This window comes from Mus caroli, chromosome 8 (assembly GCF_900094665.2).
Source record: "Mus caroli chromosome 8, CAROLI_EIJ_v1.1, whole genome shotgun sequence".
Classification (NCBI taxonomy): Eukaryota; Metazoa; Chordata; class Mammalia; order Rodentia; family Muridae; genus Mus; species Mus caroli.
The window spans coordinates 101,939,715-101,961,421 of record NC_034577.1 but is presented as its reverse complement, the minus strand read 5'-3'; the positions used below and the strand labels follow the sequence as shown (position 1 = coordinate 101,961,421).

Here is a 21,707-nt window from a genome sequence, read left to right as displayed (position 1 = left end):
GCAGCTGGTTTTATGCAGTGTTTGACAAACCATACTTAATGTTATTTATAGAAGGCTTTGTCATAATTCTAAAAAATTATGTGCTGGGAGATGGTGGTGCACGCCTTTAATCCCAGCACTTGGGAGGCAGAGGCAGGTGGATTTCTGAGTTCGAGGCCAGCCTGGTCTACAAAGTGAGTTCCAGGACAGTCAGGGCTATACAGAGAAATCCTGTCTCGAAAAAACAAAACAACAAACAAAAAAAATGTGTATGTATATGTTTCTAGGTGGATGTAAGCCGCATGCGCGCTCGTGTGTGTGTGTGTGTGTGTGTGTGTGTGTGTGTGTGTGTGCATGTGCGTGTGTTCGCGTGCCCACAAAAGCCAGAAGAGTGTGTTGGATGCTCAGAAATTGGAGTTACGCCGGGCGGTGGTGGCGCACGCCTTTAATCCCAGCACTTGGGAGGCAGAGGCAGGCGGATTTCTGAGTTCGAGGCCAGCCTGGTCTACAAAGTGAGTTCCAGGACAGCCAGGGCTATACAGAGAAACCCTGTCTCGAAAAACCAAAAAAAAAAAAAAAAAGAAATTGGAGTTACAGGAGCTGAGTGATTGCATGGGTGCTCTGGAAGAGTAGGAAGTACACTTAACTGCTGAGGCGCCTCTCTAAGCTTTTTTAAAAAAAAGTATTTTTATAAAGCATACTCAACTGTGTTTCATGAGAGCACCCAACAAATCCTCAGCAGGGCAGGAAGGAGATCTGTATCTCTGTATAGAACAGAGAATGAAGGACTCGGCCATGGTTGTGGTCGAATGTACTGAAAGATCTTCCATCTCGTGGGCTAGAATTTCCCCAGCAAGTCCACAGACCTCTTGCTATGTTGCCAATCACCTCTGAGCTTCTACCAGTATGGCTCTGTCAGACAATGTTCACTTCAGGACAGTTATCTGATGCCTTTTTTTCCAACAAGAGTGGCTCTAATCTATGAAAAGCTGATAAGACAGGGCTGGAGAGATGAGTCAGTGGTTAAGAGTACTGCGTGCTCTCCCAGAGGTCCTGAGCTCAATTCCCACCAACCACATGATGGCTCACAACCATCTATACAGGGATCTGCCGTTTTCTTCTGGCATGGAGGTGGACACCACGTGCATGAGAGAGAGTACTCGTACATAAAATAAGGAAAGCTGACTGATGGACAATTCCCCGAGTACCTCCAGAGTCTTCTTCAGAGTTGAGATGTTCTCACTGCAGACTTCCACGTTGTTCAGAGTCACCTGGAAGATGATGGAGAAGGAATGTCACGGTTATTTCCTGCTCGCCAGGCTCGCTGCCCACTCCAACACCATCAGAGAAGTGCATGCGTGAGTCTGCAGCCTGAGGGAAGCCTACACCTCTGTTAGTAGGCAGGATGCTCAGATCTTGGCTCAGAATGGTGAGCCAGGCTCAAGCTTTCTCCTGTTCCCTATACCAAAGCAGAAAAGCCATGGTGACTGCAGAAGTATTACAACCCAGGCTCCGTATTACTTATAGACCAAGAACATTTCAGGCAAACAGGTATGTGGTAAGTCCTGGACTCTAAAGTGCCAGGCCATGGTAAGGATTGCAAACATATACCGAAGGGTTTAAAAAAAACCCACTGCAGCAAAACAGGCAACATGTACCCCCTTTATAGCAGGCACTATACTTTAGTGATGGTTATGTGTGCTTAGCAAGAGCAAAACCCTGGACTGAATTCTTAGCACTAGCCCTGGCCCAGCCTCCTGCCCCTGATACTTATGATGTAAGTCAGGTAGTGATTGATAAACATTATGATAAAAAATAAAACAGGGATGGAAACAAATTCACAGCGAAAAGCTCACAAACACTAGAGTAGGAATTAGAATCCATGAGTCCCTACTGTGGACTAAGGGCTCCTCCTTTCGTGACTCACGTGTCTCTGAGAATAGTTGTAAAAGCAGTATAGGGATTGGAGAGCCACCTCAGCAGTTAAGAGAGCGTACTGCATGATCAAGAGGTCTAGAGTCTGCATCTCAGCACCTCCAGTGCCTTTAACTACAGCTCCAGGGCTCTGAGATCCAATTGATCCAATTCTGCACTCTCAATGAAAGGCACACACACACTCCTTTCCCACTTTCCCATGTGCATTTAATCTCTCTCTCTCTCTCTCTCTCTCTCTCTCTCTCTCTCTCTCTCTCACACACACACACACACACACACACACACTCACACCCCACTACTCCTGGGGACAAAGCAGTAAAGGGATGGGACTGGGTTGGTGGGGTGCTTACGGAGATATAATAACCCTGGGTTTGATTCCTAGAACTGTAGGAACCAGATATGGTAGGGCTCACATAATTCTAGTATTCAGGAGGCAAAGGCATGAAAATCAGAAATTCAAAGTCAATTTTGGTTGTATAGTGAATTGAGGCTGACTACATGAAATCATCTTTAAAAAATGGGAACAAAAGTGACAAGGGACAACTATGACCATCTGGAGGAAGGCATCTTTGGTTTGAGTTACTCAGGAAGGTTCCATGGTTGAACTGAATTTACAAAGCTATAATGCTCATGTTCCATGCACTGTAACTGATAGGAACACCTCAGCACTTTATCAGCCTCTCCTCAGCTCCCTTTCTTCCCACCTGTGGTGCTAAGGATCAAATGCAGGCCATGCTGAGTAAGTTACTTATTGTGCCACAAAGGTCTAGCCCAGGCTTCCCTTCCCTTCCCCTCCTTAAGGCAGTCTTATATAGTCCTGGCTGGCCTCAAACTCACTGCCTCTACCTCCCAAGGACTAGAATTATAGGCTTATGCCACCATGCCTGGCAGAATTTTTCTTTTTCTTTTCTTTTCTTTTCTTTTCTTTTCTTTTCTTTTTTTTTTTGGTTTTTCGAGACAGGGTTTCTCTGTGTAGCCCTGGCTGTCCTGGCACTCACTCTGTAGACCAGGCTGGCCTCGAACTCANCCCTGGCTGTCCTGGCACTCACTCTGTAGACCAGGCTGGCCTCGAACTCAGAAATCCGCCTGCCTCTGCCTCCCGAGTGCTGGGATTAAAGGCGTGCTCCACCAACGCCTAGCCAGAATTTTTCTTTTAGTTGTGTATGTAGACATGTATATGTCTGGTGTGGAGGCAGAGAGTGCAGGCATTGGAACCCCTGGCACTGGAGTTACAGATGGTTGTTAGTCACCATCCATGCTGACACTAGGAGGACAACCTTCTTCCACAAAACCAGCAAGTGTGGGGCCAAGGTGGCCCAGCAGTTAACAGACTGTCCGTTATGCTTGCAGAGGACCCCTGTTTAGTTCTTAGCACTTATGTGGTCCCTTACCACTATCCATAACTACAGTCATAGAGGATCTGACATCTTCCTTTGACCTCTGTATAAACAGGCATGCCCATGTGCATACGCATACATACAGGCAAAACAGTCACACACGTGGGGCCAGGAGAGATGGTCCAGCAGTGAAAACATTATTCGTTATTTTTGTAGTGGACCCAGGTTTAGTTTTTGGCATCCACATGGTAGTTACACATATACATAAAATAAATAAATCTTTTAAAAAAGTTAAAAACAAGATACCTTAATTGATAAGCCACTTCTCCAGCACCATTGTGGCAATTTTAAGAGGGTCTCATATAGCCTATACTGGCCTCAAATTTGCAATGTAGCTGAAGTTGGCCTCCAACTCTGGATTCTGCCTCTACCTCCTGAAGTTACAGATGTGTGTCATTATGTCCAGTTTCTGGACGTATGCTTTAGAGCAGGTGAATGCCACATAAGCATGGCTATGGCTGGGATATTGGTATAGAGGCTATGGGTGTAGGATCAATGTATTTGGGAGAATCTCGCTGCCTCAAGCTGGTTAATGGGTGGCATGGCCCAGGAAGGCAGGGCAGGAAGGAGCCACAGCTGAGGGACTTAGGGATTTTAGGGTAAAAGTGTAGTTCCAGATCCACATGGGTTTGGACTGAGAAATCTGCTGTCTTTGGGGTACTTTTCTTTTGGCATCACGTAGTCAATACTGAAGAACCGCACTGCTGAGTATGCTGCTTAGACCATGCCATATGGGGCTGGGTAAGGAAACTAAAGCCTGTTAACACTGAGCGTGTACAGAAAAGCAACTATACTGTTACAACAGCTGAAGGATAAAGGTCACAGTGTAAGTGATTTCCAGGCACTTTAGGGCACCAAGAAATAGTTGCCATGAGAAGAAAATGGACTGACAATCTCTGTAAACATGGATGCACTGGGTTTAGCCTCTGCTCATAGAAAATGGGATTTCAGTAGAGTTGGGGAACTCATTTTGACAGCTAAATGAATCAAAGTGTCATACCAATAGGCTTTGTGGGGCTGGAGAGATGGTTCAGTCAGTAAAGGTTAGGCTCACAACCAAAATGTCAAAATAGGATTTGTTGTGGGAGTAGTGACATTTTAAGTGTTTGGAACCAGAAAAACTAGAAATCTGTCACCAAGCATTTGGAGCCCCCTTTCTTTTGGCTTTCTCATGTGGGTCTCCTTACAATGAAACTGTCAGCCTAGCATGGTGGTGGTGCAGTCCTTTAATGCCAGCACTAGGGAGGCAGAGGCAGGTGCATCTCTAAGGCCAGCCTGGTCTACAAAGAGAGTTCCAGGACAGCCTGAGCTACATAAAGAGATCCTGTCCTTAAGCAACTCCAACAACACAATGAAACTGTCTAACCGGAAGAACAATGAGTGAGAACAAAGGCACTCAGTGGCCAGCCTTGGGGACGTGAGAAATCACGTGGTTGAAAAGAACTAGAAAGGCAGATGGGTTAGGTTAAGAGGCTGAAACAAGAAACCAACTAGGCTTGCTGCCTGTGCCAGTAATCCAGCTGCTCAGAGACTGAGGAAGGCAGGCGTAATTTCAAGACCTGCCCGGGCTATGGAGCCACTAGGCAAGCCTGAGTAAGGTGGTGAGACTTTGGCCCAAATCAAGCATTGGGAGTCATATCTTAGGGATGGTGTGCTTGCCTGGCACGTGTGAAGCCTTACGTTCAATTTCCAGCACTGACAAAAACAAAAATAGGCTGGAGAGATGGCTCAACGGTTAAGAGCACTGACTGCTGTTCCTGAATTCAATTCCCAGCAACCACATGGTGGCTCACAACCATCTGTAATGGGATTTGATGCCCTCTTCTGATGTGTCTAAAGACAGCTACAGTGCACTCATATAAATAAAATAAATAATTCTTTTTAAAAACACAAAGAAACAAACAAACAAGCAAACAAAAACCAAGTAAAACAAACAGATGCCCAGTCAAAGACATGAAGCGCTGTCATAGGTCCCAAGAGGCCAGTGAGTGCTGAGCCCAACAGGAAAGAATTAATAATAATAATAATAATAATAATAATGAGTAATAATAATAATTTCTGTAAGTTCATCAGAGTGTGACATTGTTTGTTGGGCCTTTTTGGCAAAGTTCTCAAAAGGCAATACATTTCATAAGTAAATATTTTTTAGAGTTCCTCCTTTTAACTGTGATCCTAGCACTCCAAAGGCAGAGGCAGGAAGACTGAAAGTAAAGGTTGTTCTTCATTATGTACCAAGATCAAGACCAGCCTTGGCCACAAAACCTATTTCATCTGGTGAGATGGCTCAGTGGGTAAGAGCACCCGACTGCTCTTCCGAAGGTCCTAAGTTCAAATCCCAGCAACCACATGATGGCTCACAACCATCTGTAACACTGGAGTGTCTGAAGACAGCTACAGTGTACTTACATATAACAAATAAATAATCTTAAAACCTATTTCAAACTTACAATAACCCTTAAGAAAATCTGCCCCAGCTGCCGTGCCGGCCTGATGGCCACTTACCAGGAAGGACAGCTTGGCTTCATCAGTGCTCTCGATGCCTTTGGTGTCAAACTTGCCCTGCTGGAGGCTGCTGTGCATGATGTTCACGGCACTTGTCACCCCACGCTGGATGTCCTGTAAGGTGGTGGCTGGGAAGCCCATTCTTAGCTTATTACATAGAACATCCCTGTGGGGCAGAATGGCAGATGCAGACTGTTCAACCTGGCCTACAGGACAGCAGGAACAGAGCACCCACGAGCCTGACCCAACAGTACCAGCTGCTCTTTTGGGGTGGAGACTACTGTAGGAAAGACCTCAGGGGCCAGGACAGGACAGGTACTTGCTCAAAGATACTAAGCATATAGAAAGGAGACTGGTTACTTCTACTTCTTCTTTTTTTTTTTTTTTGAGACAGGGTTTCTCTGTGTAGCCCTGGCTGTCCTGGAACTCACTTTGTACCTGCCTCGGCCTCTTGCTGTCAAGTGCTGGGATTAAAAGCGTGCGCCACCATGCCGGGCTACTTCTTTTATAAAATACGAGATAAAAGAAAAAGACCAGCCATCATGTACTGGACAGCAAAGGTGGGGGAAAGGGTAGGATGGACCCCAGTCTTCAGCAACCACACTGTCCATGGTGGTCCTGATGGTCACTGTGGTGCTAGCTAATGTTTACTTCTTCATCAAGCTTTCAGTTATTACCAAAAGAAGAGACAGCAGAGCTCAGTGGAAAGCAGCACCATGGAGGAGCAAAACACATTCTGAGTCAAGTCAATACCAGCTTCTCTGTTCTACTTCTTAAGAGGTCTGTGACCCATGACAAAGGGTCACAATATAATTTCTCTATGCCCCAGTTCGACATGTACAGAACAGAAGCATGGTTTCTATATCACTTTTTAAATATTTATCTACTCTGCAAGGGGAACACACGCTACAGCACATTTGTGTAGGTGAGGGAACAGCTTGCAGGCATTGGCTCACCTTCCACACCATGTAGGCTCTGGAGATTAAACTCAGATCATTAGGTATAGCAGCAAATATCGTTACCTACTGAGCCGTATCACCTGGCCTACATCAAGGTGTTTAATACAATAAAAAAGGGGGTGGGGGTAGACATGGTGGTGCACACCTTTAGTCCCAGCACTCAGAAGGCAGAGTCAGGCAGATCTCTGAGTTTGAGGCTAGTCCAGTTTACAGAGCCAAGTTCCAGGACAGCCAGGGCTACACAGAGAAACCCTGTCTCAAAGATCAAAAACAGTAAGAGGGGATGGGGGAGTGTGTTGCTATAGTGCTTGGCTTGTAGAAATAGAAACTACGAATGTCATTATAGCCACTGTGTTTATCTAAACCACATGCTTCTCTCTCGGTCTGAGGGTAATGACACCTTCAACACACTTGAGTGAATTAGGTTAAGTATTAGAAATTAGGCACTTAGAGCTGGTCATGGTGGTGCATGCTTTTAATCCTAGCACTCGGGAGGCAGAGGCAGGCGGATTTCTGAGTTTGAGGCCAGCCTGGTCTACAAAGTGAGTTCCAGGACAGCCATGGCTATACAGAGAAACCCTGTCACGGAAAAAAAAAAAAAAAGGAATTAGGCACTTAAGGTATTTGGCTGAGAGACGGTTTCTCTGAGCTAAGGATGTTGTATATGGAACAGAATTTTTTTTTTTTTTTTTTTTTTTTTGAGACAGGGTTTTTCTGAGGCCTCTGCTGTCCTTGAACTCACTCTGAAGAACAGGATGGCCTTAAACTCAGAGATCCGCCTGCCTCTGTCTCCCGTGTGCTGGGATTAAAGGAGTGTGCAATCAGGCCCAAATAACTTAATCTTGATTAGAACTGAATTTGACCCATAAAGACAAAAGGAAAGAAACAAATAAGACAAGGAGTCAAATACTAGAACTTTTATGCCCATAGAGCAGAAAGGGCGTCAACAGTACCTGAAGTCAGCTTCCAGCTCTCTGGTGGCAAGGTTGATCATGGCACAGAGACAGTCGATGTTAGAGCTGGACAGAGCCCGCCCAATGCACTTTTTGACAATGTAGAAGACATCATCCACCATGCTGGATGTCAACTGGCCCTTCTCATAGGTATCCAGAGCCACAGCCTATCAATAGGCAAAGTCCTCAGTGAGTATTGCAGTTCTAGATAGTTCTGGTTATACTAGTCCTGTCTCCAAACCATTTCATATACTTTGTCCATGTTGGTGACAGCTTGACAAGAAAAAGCTCACTTCTCTAATCATCACAACATTAGAAAACAGTATTTGGGGCCTTTGCTTTGGCAATATCCATTCTCTGGGATGTCAGACACGAGAGGCCCTACCCTATATATATGCAGGGAGGAGGGGACAAGCAGGCTCCATGGGAGCTAAGCTGTTCTTTTGTAATCTTTGGGAAAGACCCAGCTAGGAATGTGGAGAAAATGACAAACTTCAGAGATGTCTTCTTACTACATCCAAAAGTACTCTCAAAGCAGGACCCAGAAATATGGCAGATCCCAGCCATTTCCTTTGGCCTGGCTTCTTGGACAGGAAGCCCCATGCAAGAGATGTATCCTAATGTCCTACCTTATTGACCGTCTCTCTCATGAAGTACTCCTCCATGGTAATATAGAAGCCAATTAGCTCCTGCATGGTACAGCTCAATAGGCAGTTATTGAGGAGTTTGTCCAGGCACTTCTGGTGCTCTAGGGGACAGCCAAGAAAGCAATATTCACTTTTCCCCCCGAGGGAATGAGAGCAAAGTTTTTCATTTATCAAGTTCCCTTCTAGTGTTTTTTCCAAACAGTCGCTTATTTTCCATGATTAAAATCAGTGTAGATTAGTAATTTCTATATTTTTTTCTGTAGCTTAATTTTTTTCCATTTACTTTTTTATTTATGTGTATACACTGTTGTTCTCCTCAGATAAACCAGGGAAGATGGTTGTGAGCCATGTGGTTTCTGGGAATTGAACTCTAGAAGAGCAATCAGTGCTCTTAAGTGCTGAGCCATCTCTTCAGCCCTAGTTTAATTATTTTTAAAGACTTATTTGATTACTTATTTATGTATATGTATGTGTGGTTATGTGCATGCAAATGACTGACTTCAGAGGCCAGAAGAGAGCATCCCCTGGAGCTGGAGTTACAAGTGGTTGTGAGCTGCCCAACAAGCCTTAGGAACTAGACTCTGGACCTGCAAGCACTCTTACCCACTAAACTAGCTCTCTAGCCCCTTAATCATTATTACTTTGTCCCTTGGGACACTAGGATGAACCCAGGGCCTTGTACGCAATAGATGATTCTCCTGTCTCAGCCTCCCAAGTCCTGGAATTACAGACCACTATACCCAACACCACTGGACATTTTTTTTTTCCCGAGACAGGGTTTCTCTGTATAGCTCTGCCTGTCCTGGAACTCACTTTGTAGACCAGGCTGGCCTCGAACTCAGAAATCCACCTGCCTCTGCCTCCCAAGTGCTGGGATTAAAAGCATGCGCCATCACGCCCGGCTCACCACTGGACATTTTGTTAGATATTTTAATTTCATTTGTTTATGTTTTGAAATAGTGTCTTACTACATCTTGAACCATTTTGTCTTGAACTCACAGAGATCTATCTGCCTCTGCCTCCAGAGCACTAGGATTAACTCAGGGATTTGTCTATCTCTGCCTCCTGAGTGCTGGCATCAAAGGCATGTGCCACCACGTTGGCTAACATGTGGGTTATTTCTGAAATTTTCTTTCACAACTGAAAAATCATAATAATTGAAGAAAATAGTGAATATTTCTGAAAAAATTTACTTTTACTTATGTGTATGGGTGTTTTGCCTGCAGTAAATGTACTGTATGAATGTCCAGTACTTATGGAGGCCAGAGGAGGGAACTTCTCTCGTACTGGAGTTACAGATGGTTGTGAGCAGTCACATAGGCACTGGACACAAAACTCAAATCCAGAGCAAAACTGTTGACCCACTTCTCCTGTAGTGAATAATTTTGTACAAATAAGTTAATTCCTTTTCATTAGTTTCTCCAAGATGACACAGAAATCTAAAGATGCATGTTTGCAGGGCAAAGACCAAAACACTCTAGATATAAAGCACTCCATTCTTTATATCAGCACTGTTTAGCTGCTCAATAAGAGTATCTGTAATGGTACAAATTTTAAAATATTTATTATTATTGTGTGTGTTAATGTGTGGGCCATACATGCCATATATTCTTGTGGAGGTCAACGGACAATGGTTAGGGAGACAGTTCTTTCTTTCTACCACAGGTTCTAGGGATTGAACTCAGGTCATAAGGCTTATAGGGCAATATTTTCATGGTCTGAGCCATCTTGCCAGTCAAAGTCATGTTTTATAATTAATGCCATCCAGTGTGGTAGTCAAAAGCCATGGCATGGCTAGGGAAATGACTCAGTGGGTAAAGTGCTTGCTGTACAATCACAAGACCAGAATTCAGATTCCCCAGCCGTCATGGTAAAAAGTCACAGGAAAGTATCAGGGAAAATGGTGCATACATTTAGTTTCAGCTCTCAGAGGCAGAGGTAGGGAGATCTCTGTAAATTCTAGACCAAGCTGGTCTACATAGTTCCAGGCCAGCCAGGGTTACATAGTGAGACCCTGTTTCAAACCAAACCAAAACCAAAACTGAATCTGCGGAGTGTGTCAGCCTGCTTGTAATCCTATTCTGGAAGAGGGAAATAGGCAATCCTGAGAGCAAACCAGCCAGCCAATATAAGGCTCACTGAAGAAGACACTCAATATTGACTTTAGGCCTTCACACACATGTGAACACACACAGAGTCATGACAGATCCCCCCCTCCCTCCCCCTTAATGAAGTCTTGCTATATAACCTAGGCTGGGTTGGTAGCTCAGGGTACACACAAGCCGGTGGTATAGCCAGGTCTGGCCCTGGGGGAGCTATGAATGGCTTTGAGTCCTGAGAACCCAACTCTTTCTTCAAGGCCGCTTTGTACTTGGTCTGTAACGTTCTGGAAATAACCTGTATCCTCCTAGTGCATCACTCTTTGATTAGCTTCCTGTTGACTTTGCCCCATAATATTTCCCCCTGAAAGCAGTACATGAGATGCTGTACCTGATAAGCTTGCCTGGCCTAAGACATACTTCATGTGAGATCTCCTAGCCCTCCTGTTCTGTCTCTTTTATCTCCGATCCCCTGGCTCTTCCTTCTGAGGACCCTCCACTGAAGAATGACTTGCTGGCCCAGGTCTTCCAAACACTGGCGTTATCGGAGTGAGTCACCATGCCTTAGTTCATGGCAACTCTTGAGATGTCAAATATGGCTAAGGACCAAGGAAATGAATTTAAAAATTTTTACTTTAATTAAACTTACTTATTACTTGCTTATTTATTTTTCAAGACAGGGTTTTCCCTGTGTAGTAGTGGCTGGCCTGGAGCTCACTGTATAGGCCAGGCTGGACTTGAACTCAGAGATCCACCTATGCCTTCAGTGCTGGAATTAAAGGCATGCACTACATGCCCAATTTGATTCTAATTAAATCTTAATTTCAGGGGGCTGGAGAGATGACTGGCAGTTAAGCGCACTTACGTGCTCTTCCAGAGGTCCTCAGTTCAATTCCCAGCAACCACATGGTGGCTCACAACATCTGTAATGGGATCTGACTCCTTCTCCTGTACATGAAGACAGATCGCTCATATACATAAAATACACGAATAAATAAATCTTAAAAAAAAATAATCCCACTAGTAGCCAATTTGTCCAGAGAGGTTTCTGTAGTAAGATCTCTGTGAGTTGACTATGACAAGTCAGGGCCAAGTGCTTATGCAGGTCCTCCCATCAAACACGAGAAGGATACTTTACCTTGCTTTACTTCTTCTGAAGCCATGGAGTCCCCCACCTCAAAATCCGCGCTGATCCTCTTCCTGAGGAAGCGTAAGTACAGTTCACTTCGCGCATTCATCAGGGTAACCTCAGTCAAGACAGGGTCCAGCTCCCTGAGACACAGAGCATAGGGAATCAGAGCATTCTGGACCTATAATGGCAAGGCTTCAGGGTAAAGACTCCCTACTCCTAACCCAGGTACAGAATGGTAGCTGTCAGAGGATGGTTGTAACGCCTTATTTGTTACAGAGACAGCTATCAATCACATTTTCTTTTTTCTTTCTTCCCTGTTTCTCTCCCTTCCCACTCTCGTTTCTCTTTCTTTTTTAGTAGGGTCTCTCTCTCTCTCCATGGAGCCCTAGCTGTCCTAGAACTCACTATACAGACCATCCACCTGCTTCTGCCTCCCAAGGGCTAGGATTAAATGTGTCCCTCTACACCCAGCTTCACCCACATTTCCCACTTGCCAGTGGCTGAATCATTTACCTTCAATATGAAAACTACCTAGGCTTCTGTGAAAGAAAATACACTTCTCTAATCTCAAATTGAGCCATGAGATTTAATACACAACACTGAACTATGCCTTATTCATCTACCTCCAAGAACAGTCAAAACAGTCCCGAGAAAACAAGTTGGAGGACTTGGCTGACTTCACAACTTACTACAGGGCAGGGTGGTGGCGCCCTGGCTAAGAATGCTTGCTGCATAAAATGAGGTCCTGAGTTGGAATTCCCAGCATCCATGTTTAGGGAAAAAAAAAAAAATGCTGGGCGTCAGTGGTGCACATTTTTTAAACCCTCAGCACTTGGGAGGCAGAGGCAGGTGGATCTCTGTGACTTCAAGACCACCCTTGTCTATAGAATGAGTTCCAGGACAATCAGGTTTACACAGAGAAACCCTGTCTCAAAAAGACAAAAACCAAACCAAACAAAACCAACAAACCCTCAGGCATAGCCACAGGTGTCTGTAATTCCAGCATCATTAGAGAGTGGTGGTGGTGGTAGAGGGGTGGGTCCTGGGAGCTCACTAGCCAACCAGCCTACCTGAAACAGCAAGCTTCAAGACTGAGGTCTTAAGTGAAAGAGGTGGAGAGTAAAAGAGGAGACTGATAAAATAGGATACTCAAAGTCCTCCTCTGGCCTGGGGACTCACACAACTACACATACACACAGCCTGCACTTGCGCACACACCGAAGCTACACTAGTACAGACTATGTATTACTAGTATAAAGATACAGGTATAAATGGAATAGAACAGAGAGTCCAGGCAGTCAACTGATTAGTTTTTCCAAGACAGGGTTTACTATGTAGCCATAGCTATTCTGGAACTCGCTCTGTAGACCAGGATGGCCTGGAACTCAGAAATCTGCCTGCCTCTGCCTCCTGAGTGCTGGGATTAAAGGTGTGCGCCACCACTACCCAGCTCTTCCCATCCCCAGACAGGGTTTCTCTGTGTAACAGAGCCTGGCTGTTCTGGACTTGATTTGTAGATCAGGCTAGCCTGACCTTGAACTCATAGTGATCTGCCTGCCTCTGCTTCCTGAGTGCTGGGAATTAAGGTGTGTGGCCAGCTCTTTAAAAGACAGGGTCTCGCTGGGCATGGTGGCACACGCCTTTAATCCCAGAACTCCACTCGGGAGGCAGAGGCAGGCAGATTTCTGAGTTCGAGGCCAGCCTGGTCTACAAAGTGAATTCCAGGACAGCCAGGGCTATACAGAGAAACCCTGTCTCGGGAAAAAACCAGAAAAAAAAAAAAAAAAAAAAGAGAGAGAGACAGGGTCTCTTTATGAAGCCTTGGCTGGCCTAGATTTCACTCTGTACACCAGGTTGGTCTCCAACTCATATAGTCCTCCTGCACAAATGACTTTTTTCCCCACAAATGATTTTTAATGGAACTACTAAGACAACTGAATAGGGGATGGTGTGCTAGAAGCACTGATATCCACATGAACAAGAATGAAGTTGACCTTCATCTTACATTATATATACAAACTCCCTTTACTTGCTAAAGGGAATTGGTTAAAACATGTGTCTGGTCATAAAGTTTCCACAGTTACGAATCCTGACCTGAGAATCCCTCTATAGTGCCCCCTCATAGTCACGTCATTTCAGGCTCTCTCAAGTGCTTAGGACATACTCTCCTTATGCCGTCTGGGACACTCTTATACTCCATTTCACCCTTCAAGTCTCAGGCCTATGGGCATTTATCCTCAGGAAGAACCCTGGACCTTGCCCATATCTGACTATATCTCATTACATGTTCTCTCCTACCCTGTAAGTCAGATTCACCTCAGTGGTCCACAGCAGTGTTCAGAACTAAATTGCTTGGATTCTATTTCTGGCTCTGCCATTTTCTAGCTTTCTTATCTTGATAAAGTCATTTAGCATTTCTAGGCCTTAGTTTGTTCTTCTGAAAATAGTTACAGATTAGTGATTTACCAATGATTTTGCTCTCCCAGGGTATTACAGTGGATAGACAGGAGTAATGATTTTTTTTTCATAGCATATAGGACAGTTCCTGGGGAAAAAAGCTATCTAGCCAAAATGCCAGTAGTGTAGGGGTTAACATACCTTGAAGTGGTTTACTGTCTGTTAAGCGCGTATAACAATGTACAATCAACATTATAAATGTGTCAACTATGATAACGATGCTGGTGAGTTCTCTGACAACTTAACACAAGCTAGGGTCTTCTCAGAAGAAACCACAACTAGCACCTAACTTTAAATGGGTCTCACGTAGCATCCACCCACTAGCCTTGAAATCCAGGAGCTCAAACAGCTGATCCTCTGCCTTTACCTAACTTTAAATGGGTCTCACGTAGCACCCACCCACTAGCCTTGAAATCCAGGACCTCAAACAGCTGATCCTCTGCCTTTACCTAACTTTAAATGGGTCTCACGTAGTACCCACTAGCCTTGAAATCTAGGACCTCAAACAGCTGATCCTCCTGCCTTTACCGGCTAAGGTACTATAGGCATGAGCCGTCATGTCTGTTTTTATGGGGTACCACGTGTGTGTTAGGGTATAGGGTATTTATGTCTATTAGGTAAGGATTCTTACCAGGTGAGATATCCTCAGCCAGTGATCTATTACTCCTTATTAACTAGAGATATTTTTATACTGTGTCTTCTCTAGGAGAAATTGATAGAGTTGGAAATTGGTGGCTCATGTCTGTAATCTCAGGACGTAGAAGACTGAGACACGTAGCTTGTTATGAGTCTGAGACTAGCCTGGGCTACAGAGTTGTCAACAACTTACCTGTATTATATTTTAAAAATAAAATTACTTCATGCATGGTGGCACAGGCCTTTAATCCTAGCCCTTGAAAGGAGAGGCAGGAGGATCTCTGTAAGTTTGAGGTTAGCTGGATATACATAGAGAGTTCCAGGACAGCACATAAAAAGACCTTGTCCCCAAACCAAAACCAAAACCAAACCAACCAACTAAAAAAAACCCAGACCAAAATCCCCTACATTTTAACAGAAGTAGTCTCTAAGCTAGATGTAACTAGTAACTGCAATTCCTACAGGCTGAAGGATGATTATTACCTTGGTTCAATTTTTTCTGTTGCAGAATTTCTCATCAAGTTACTCTGGACAAGCCGAAACTGAAAAACACCACAGAAATCAGAAGAGCACCTCTGCCTCCCACTGGCCATTCCAGCCTACAGTGATAAGCTTCAGGTTGCTAATGAGGCTCACTTTTCTTTCAAGCAAGAGTTGTTTTTGGCTAAGGTACTGTTGCTTTCATTTCTGTTATATATTTATTTATTTTTTACTTTATATATGGATGTTTTGCCTAAATGTATGTATGTATACCAGGTATGCACTGCCTGTGGAGGCCAAAGAGGGCTTCCAATCCTCTGGAACTGGAAGTCACAGATGGTTGTTAGCTGCCAAGGGAGTGCTTGGAAGAGTGCTTGGAAATTCAGGTCGGTCTTCTAGAAGAGAAGCAAATTCTCTTAACTGCTAAGCCACCTTTCCAGCCGCTGTCATTTTATTTAAAAGTAATGAATGGTAGGGCTGGTGAGAGATAACGTAGTGTTAGTTAAGAGCACTTGCTACTCTTGCAGAGGACTGGAATTTGGTTCCAGAACCCATGTGGTAGCAAACAACCATCTGTCCCTCTCCTTGCAAGGGACCCAGTGCCTTTCCTGCCCCCATGCACTAGGCCTATACATGCTGCACATACATAAGTCAAACCATTCTTAAAGAGAGGATAAAGAACAGCAAGTATTAAAAAAAGTAATGCTAAGGACATTCTCATGGACTGCTGTCTGGTCTCACAGTCTGGGGTTCTGCGTATAGATATGAGCCAATAGACAGTGGCTATGTAACTCAGGTTGGCCTGGATTTCCTTATGCAGTCCAGGCTGACCTCAAAATAATGGTGATCCTGTTGCGTCAGCCTCCCCATTGCTGGGATTATAGTTACGCACCACTCAGCTGGCCATTCCTACTTCTGTGTGCTACTTTTATTTCCTGAGCTTATGGGGATGGAAAAATAGTTCTGAGAAAGAGAGCCATAAGAACTAAAGTGAAATTAAAAACAAATTATTAATACTTGATACTCAATAGCATCCAGAGGGCACTGCTGAAGTTCAATGATAGAGAATCTGGCCTTCTGTTTCTGTTGTGTTAAGGTACTAAGTATTAGGCAAAGTGAAGGCCACTATACCTTCAGCATCTGTCCTTCTCCTCTAGGCAGTGGGTCCATCCACCCACCCACCCATCGATTCGTTAGTTCATCTTCATTTCTCCTAACGTCCTCTACCGAGTGTCCCGACCACGGCTGCTCCCTGGCTCCACCCCGGCTCACCTGCTGGTGGTAGTCCCTTTGCTTGATGAACTTGTTTACAACCTTCTCCACCTGTGTGTCACATTCTACTTGCAGATATTTGATCAGGGTAAAGAGTCGCCCTGGTCCATAGTAAGTCTCCACGATGGGTTGGTGAGTTTCCACAATTCGGGCGATCCCTAGGAGGAAGTGAGGGCTGGACTTCACATGTTTTTTTCCATAAAATAAATTCCTTTCCCCCATCAAAGATTAACCTAGGTCTCACTAAACCCCTGCAAAGGATTTAGTTCACTATCTGAAATAGAGAGTTCTATTTGATGCTAGCTGTTGTCTGAACATTTGATACCTATCAACAGTGATGGTCTAGTAAAAGGGAGCTTGAAAAGTCACAGTGAAGTCATTTTCTCTTGAGGAATCACTGAAATAGATCACCTTCCTTGTAACATATTTTAGATTAAATTTATTATTTTTTTTAGGATCTTGAGGTCTATGGAGGTTCAAAATACTGGAAAGACTCCAATCTTGCTAATCAGATACTAATCTGGAAATCGATTATTCAATGAGTCAACACCTAGAAACTACAGGATTGCATCAAACACACCTGGGTAGGGGGAAAGGGTAGGATGCATATGTCAGAAGACAATGTCGCTGGTCTCCCTAGAATACAGAAAGAGGCTCACCTTCAAACAGTAGTGTGAGAGTATCTGCAAAGATGACCGCAGCTCTCCTATCACTCATGTCTGAGCCCAGCACCAACAGCAGATTCTCCTCAGCCTTACTGGCCACCTGGAAGCAGAGAAAATGTACAGGTATTTTTCAGATCAACAGCTTCCCATCAGCTTTCCTTCCACCACGTTTCCCTTGGAGGTTGGAGTTGGAGGCAGCACGGAGGAAACTCTCTTGTGGGTGATCAAGTAGGACAAGGAACCTGAGTATGTGGTATCTTTTTTTCTTTTTTTGAGACAGGGTCCCATGTAATTCTCACTGGTGGCATGGAACTTGCTATATAGATTAGGCTTGCCTCCACCATAAAGAGACCCACCTGTCTCTGCCTATTCAGTCCTGAGATTAAAGCTATGTGCTACTATGACTACAATGACAGTTCATCTATTCAGGGGACTAAATAATCGTTTAAACTCTGAAAATATAGACTACCATTAGCTGAAAGGAGAAAGCACTTCTATTTTCACTAATGATCTTAAAGTGTAACTTGACTCATTTACAGTGCTTTGCTGAGGGGGCTAGAGAGATGGCTCAGTGAAGAGAGCACTGGCTGTTCTTCTAGAGGACTTCCATTCAATTCCCAGCACCTACAAAGTAGCTCACAACCATCTGTTAACTAGTCACACAGTCTCTTCTGCATGCCTCCACAGGCACCAGGTAGTGCATAGCTACACATATAGGCAAAACCTCTATATACATAAAAATACAAATTAAAAATATACCTTAGAACATTTTTATTTACTTATTTATTTAAAGGTACAAGTGTTCTGACTGCATGCACGTCTGCATGCCAGAAGAGGGCATTAGATACTTTTAAAGATGGTCATGAGTCACCATGTGGTTGCTGGAAATTGAACTCAGGACCTGTGAAAGAGCAGCCAGCACTCTTCTGCTGAGCCATCTCACCAGCCCTATTTTATTATATTTGATTTGATTTGATTTTTTGAGCCCCAGACCCTCTACAGTGCAAACTGGCTCAGAATTCATCGTCTAACTGAAGCTCGCCTGAAACTAGTGATGTTCCTGCCTCAGGCTCCCAAGTGTTAGCATCACAAGCATATGCTATACCGTGATGCCTAGTAACTGTACTTAATTGTTTCATTATATTGTGTGTGTGTGTGTTGTTTGTTTGTTTTGAAACGGGAGGTCTTTCTATGTAGCACTAGATGTCCTGGGATTTACCATATAGACCAGGCTGGCCTAGAACTCTCAAGAGATCTGCCTGTCTGGGTACTAGAATTAAAGGTATGTGCTACTAGGCCTAGCCATCTTGTTTTTTGTTTTGTTGTTTTTTAAAAGATTTGTTTATTTATTATATATAAGTACACTGTAGCTGTCATCAGACACACCAGAAGAGGGCATAAGATCTCATTATAGAAGGTCGTGAGCTACCATGTGGTTGCTGAGATTTGAACTCAGGACCTCTGGAAGAGCAGTCAGTACTTTTAACTGCTGAGCCATCTCCCCAGCCCCATCTTGCTTAATTTTTAACTAAGTTTTTAGAATTAGTAAGACACACATTTAAGTATTTAAAGGTCCTTTCTCTTACCTATATTTCAAGCTCTATCTCTCTTCCAAAATATTCAGTGCTTACATAAATGTGTCTCTTTATTGCTACTCCCCTCAACTGAAGTAAGAATGATAGCTTACTATTTTTTTAACCTTATTAATTTAACAAACCGCAAATGTTAGAGAGCAATAGTTCTACACCTGAGGGTTGCAACCCCTTTGACAAACCTCTCTCTCCAAAAATACTTGTATACCATGATTCATAACAGTAGAAAAAGTACAGTTCCGAGTTGCATCAAAAATCACTTTATGGCTGGGAGTTAGCACAGCATGAGGAGCTCAGCATTCGGGAGGCTGAGGACCACTGCTACAGAGTAAAATAAGCAAGGATCTATGCAATGGTGTCAGTTTACTTCTTCTCTTCTCCTTTTTCCTTTGACATGGTCTTTCTACATAGCCCCAGCTGTTCTTGAACTCAGCACGTAGACCAGGTTGGCTTCAAACTCACAGAGATCCACCTGCCTCTGCGTCCTGCGTGCTGAGATTAAAGGCGTGGCCACCACGCCCAGCCTGGTCTCATTTTTCTTAATGGTAGAGTAGTGCTCCATTATAGAAAATTCTTGATGTTCAAAGAATGCAGTGATATAAAGATAAAAAGACTCGCAAGTCTGTATGTTTGTTGACTCTGTTTCTGTTCAACTTTGAAAATTAACTTTTTTTTTAAGATAAAATCTCATAATCTACCGTGCTGCAGAAAATAACCTTAAGTTTCTGACTCTTCGTGCCTTCCTCCCCAAGTACTGAGACTCCAAGCATGTGTGTGGAAGTGAGAAGACAGCTTCGCTGTGTCAGTTTCTCTCCTCTCCTCTCCTCTCCTCTCCTCTCCTCTCCTCTCCTCTCCTCTCTTCTCTACATCGTTTCCTCTTTAAAGGGATCAAATTCAGGATGCTAGGCTTGCACTCAGGAGCCTCTGTCCACTAAACTATCCAACTTGTCTCTTCAACTGATCTTAAACGAAGCCCACACCTTAGTGCATGCCTATAACCCTATACTTGGGAGACAGGGGCAGGAGGAACACAAATTTAACCAGGTTGGTTTACATATTGAGCCACCCAGGCTATAAGTTAAGACTCTTTCAAAGAACAAACAAAATCAGAAAGTAGCTCCTGAGTAAGTTTGAAAGAATGCATCAGGGGCTAGAGAGATGGCTCTGTGGTTAACAGCACTGACTGCTCTTCCGAAGGTGCTGAGTTCAAATCCCAGCAACCACATGGTGGCTCACAACCACCTGTAATGGGATCAGATGCCCTCTTCTGGTCTGTCTGAAAACACCTACAGTGTACTTATACATAAAATAAATAAACCTTTAAAAAAAAGATGAGCCGGGTGTAGTGGCACATGCCTTTAATCCCAGCACTCGGGAGGCAGAGGCAGGCGGATTTCTGAGTTCGAGGCCAGCCTGGTCTACGAAGTGAGTGCCAGGACAGCCAGGGCTACACAGAGAAACCCTGTCTCGAAAAACAAAATAAATAAATAAATAAATAAATAAATAAAAGATGAATCAACCTCTCAGGCAAGTTGCATTTTAATTGTCTTGTATTTTCACCTGGTCTTTTGAAAAATCAATGGGTATTAGATGTCTAGGCTATGGCTGGGAAAGAGAAAGCCATAAAAAAAAATTGCTGAGTGAATACATGTATTAATTCTTCCAGGTTATAGTAAATGCAGAATCAATTATCAACAGAAACAGAATTTGTTAATTCCTGTGCCCTTAGGGAGACAGAGGCAGGAGGACTGTACTGAAGTCTCAAGGCTAGCCTGGTCTACCCAGCAAATATTCAGCCAACCAGGGTCACAAAGCTCAGCGCTGCCTCAAAGGAGAACACAGGACTTGTCACCTGTTACTGATGTCTACAAACAGCCTGGCCCGTTGTTGATGGCCACAAACCCAGAAACTTGTGAAGCTGCAGCAGGAGACTCTCAAGCTTATGCCTTCTGTGCGTTAATCATGCTAGTGAGGGCTGAGGACATAGCTCAGTGATAGAGTGTTTGCAGTGTATGCATGAGGTCCTACATTCTTTTCTAGCACTATATCTGAAGAATTAAAAAACAAACAAACAACTTGATTTTTTCCAATGTCCTACTCTGTGGGCGAAGAACCATACCATCATCCTACTAAATAATTACTTCTTGTGATGGCTCCTGTCAACCTGACTACATCTGGAATGAACTACAATAATCCAGAAATGGATGGCACATCTGTTGGAGATTATCTGTTTGATTTGAGTGGGTGAATCTACTTCTAGTCCATACCTTGAGGTAGGAAGACACTTGCCTTTGATTAAAAAAAAAAAAAAAAAATCCTCCACTAGCACTTCAGCCTACTTCTTTAGAATTCCAGCATATACAGAAGACCAGCTGAGACACCCAGCCTGTGGACTGAGCAACTGTTAGATGCTTGAACTTACTGATCGCAGCTGGTCATTGTTGGATTAGCTGGATTGTAGCCTGTAAGTCATTCCAATAATCCCTCTAGGATTCTAGAGAACCCTGATTGATACAGTGCCCATACCTGTTTGCACAGGTATTCCGAGAACTTGCTCAGGCCATCCTCATGTAAACCCAGCAGTGGGAAGATCTTGAAGAATCGCTCCACCTGGGGCAAATCACCTTCTTTGGTAGCGATAGCAAATTTCTCTGCGACTATGGCCTTAAGACGTTGCTCAGCTTCCTGTAGTAATTTCAGGTTGGCATCAATCATGCTTCCTGCTCAATGGAGATAAAACGAAAGTCAACATAAAGACTGGCTAGCAATGTGGATGGATAGAAAGATGAATCCACTATGATTGTACTGCTGTGAAAAGTTACAATCAGGTAAGGAGAACTGTGCTTGTGTTCTAGTACACATAATACAATTCAATTTATGGTAAAAGTCTTAAGAAAGGTATCTAAACCGGGCGTGGTGGCGCACGCCTTTAATCCCAGCACTCAGGAGGCAGAGGCAGGCGGATTTCTGAGTTCGAGGCCAGCCTGGTCTACAAAGTGAGT

The 21,707-nt window shown here is 43.9% G+C and overlaps 1 protein-coding gene across 1 annotated transcript in view; it reads right to left on the bottom strand.

Moving 5' to 3' along the window:
- Cog4 (component of oligomeric golgi complex 4) overlaps nucleotides 1-21,707 on the bottom strand; it is a 35,226-nt gene that overhangs the window by 7,019 nt on the left and 6,500 nt on the right. Inside the window, exons 5-13 of the mRNA XM_021170183.1 lie at nucleotides 21,232-21,425; nucleotides 17,108-17,213; nucleotides 16,449-16,606; nucleotides 15,180-15,238; nucleotides 11,610-11,743; nucleotides 8,355-8,473; nucleotides 7,726-7,892; nucleotides 5,814-5,979; nucleotides 1,188-1,250 (exon numbers count right to left, since the gene is read on the bottom strand). Coding sequence (XP_021025842.1) covers nucleotides 1,188-1,250; nucleotides 5,814-5,979; nucleotides 7,726-7,892; nucleotides 8,355-8,473; nucleotides 11,610-11,743; nucleotides 15,180-15,238; nucleotides 16,449-16,606; nucleotides 17,108-17,213; nucleotides 21,232-21,425 — 1,166 coding nt within the window. The remainder of the gene's footprint in view (nucleotides 1-1,187; nucleotides 1,251-5,813; nucleotides 5,980-7,725; nucleotides 7,893-8,354; nucleotides 8,474-11,609; nucleotides 11,744-15,179; nucleotides 15,239-16,448; nucleotides 16,607-17,107; nucleotides 17,214-21,231; nucleotides 21,426-21,707) is intronic.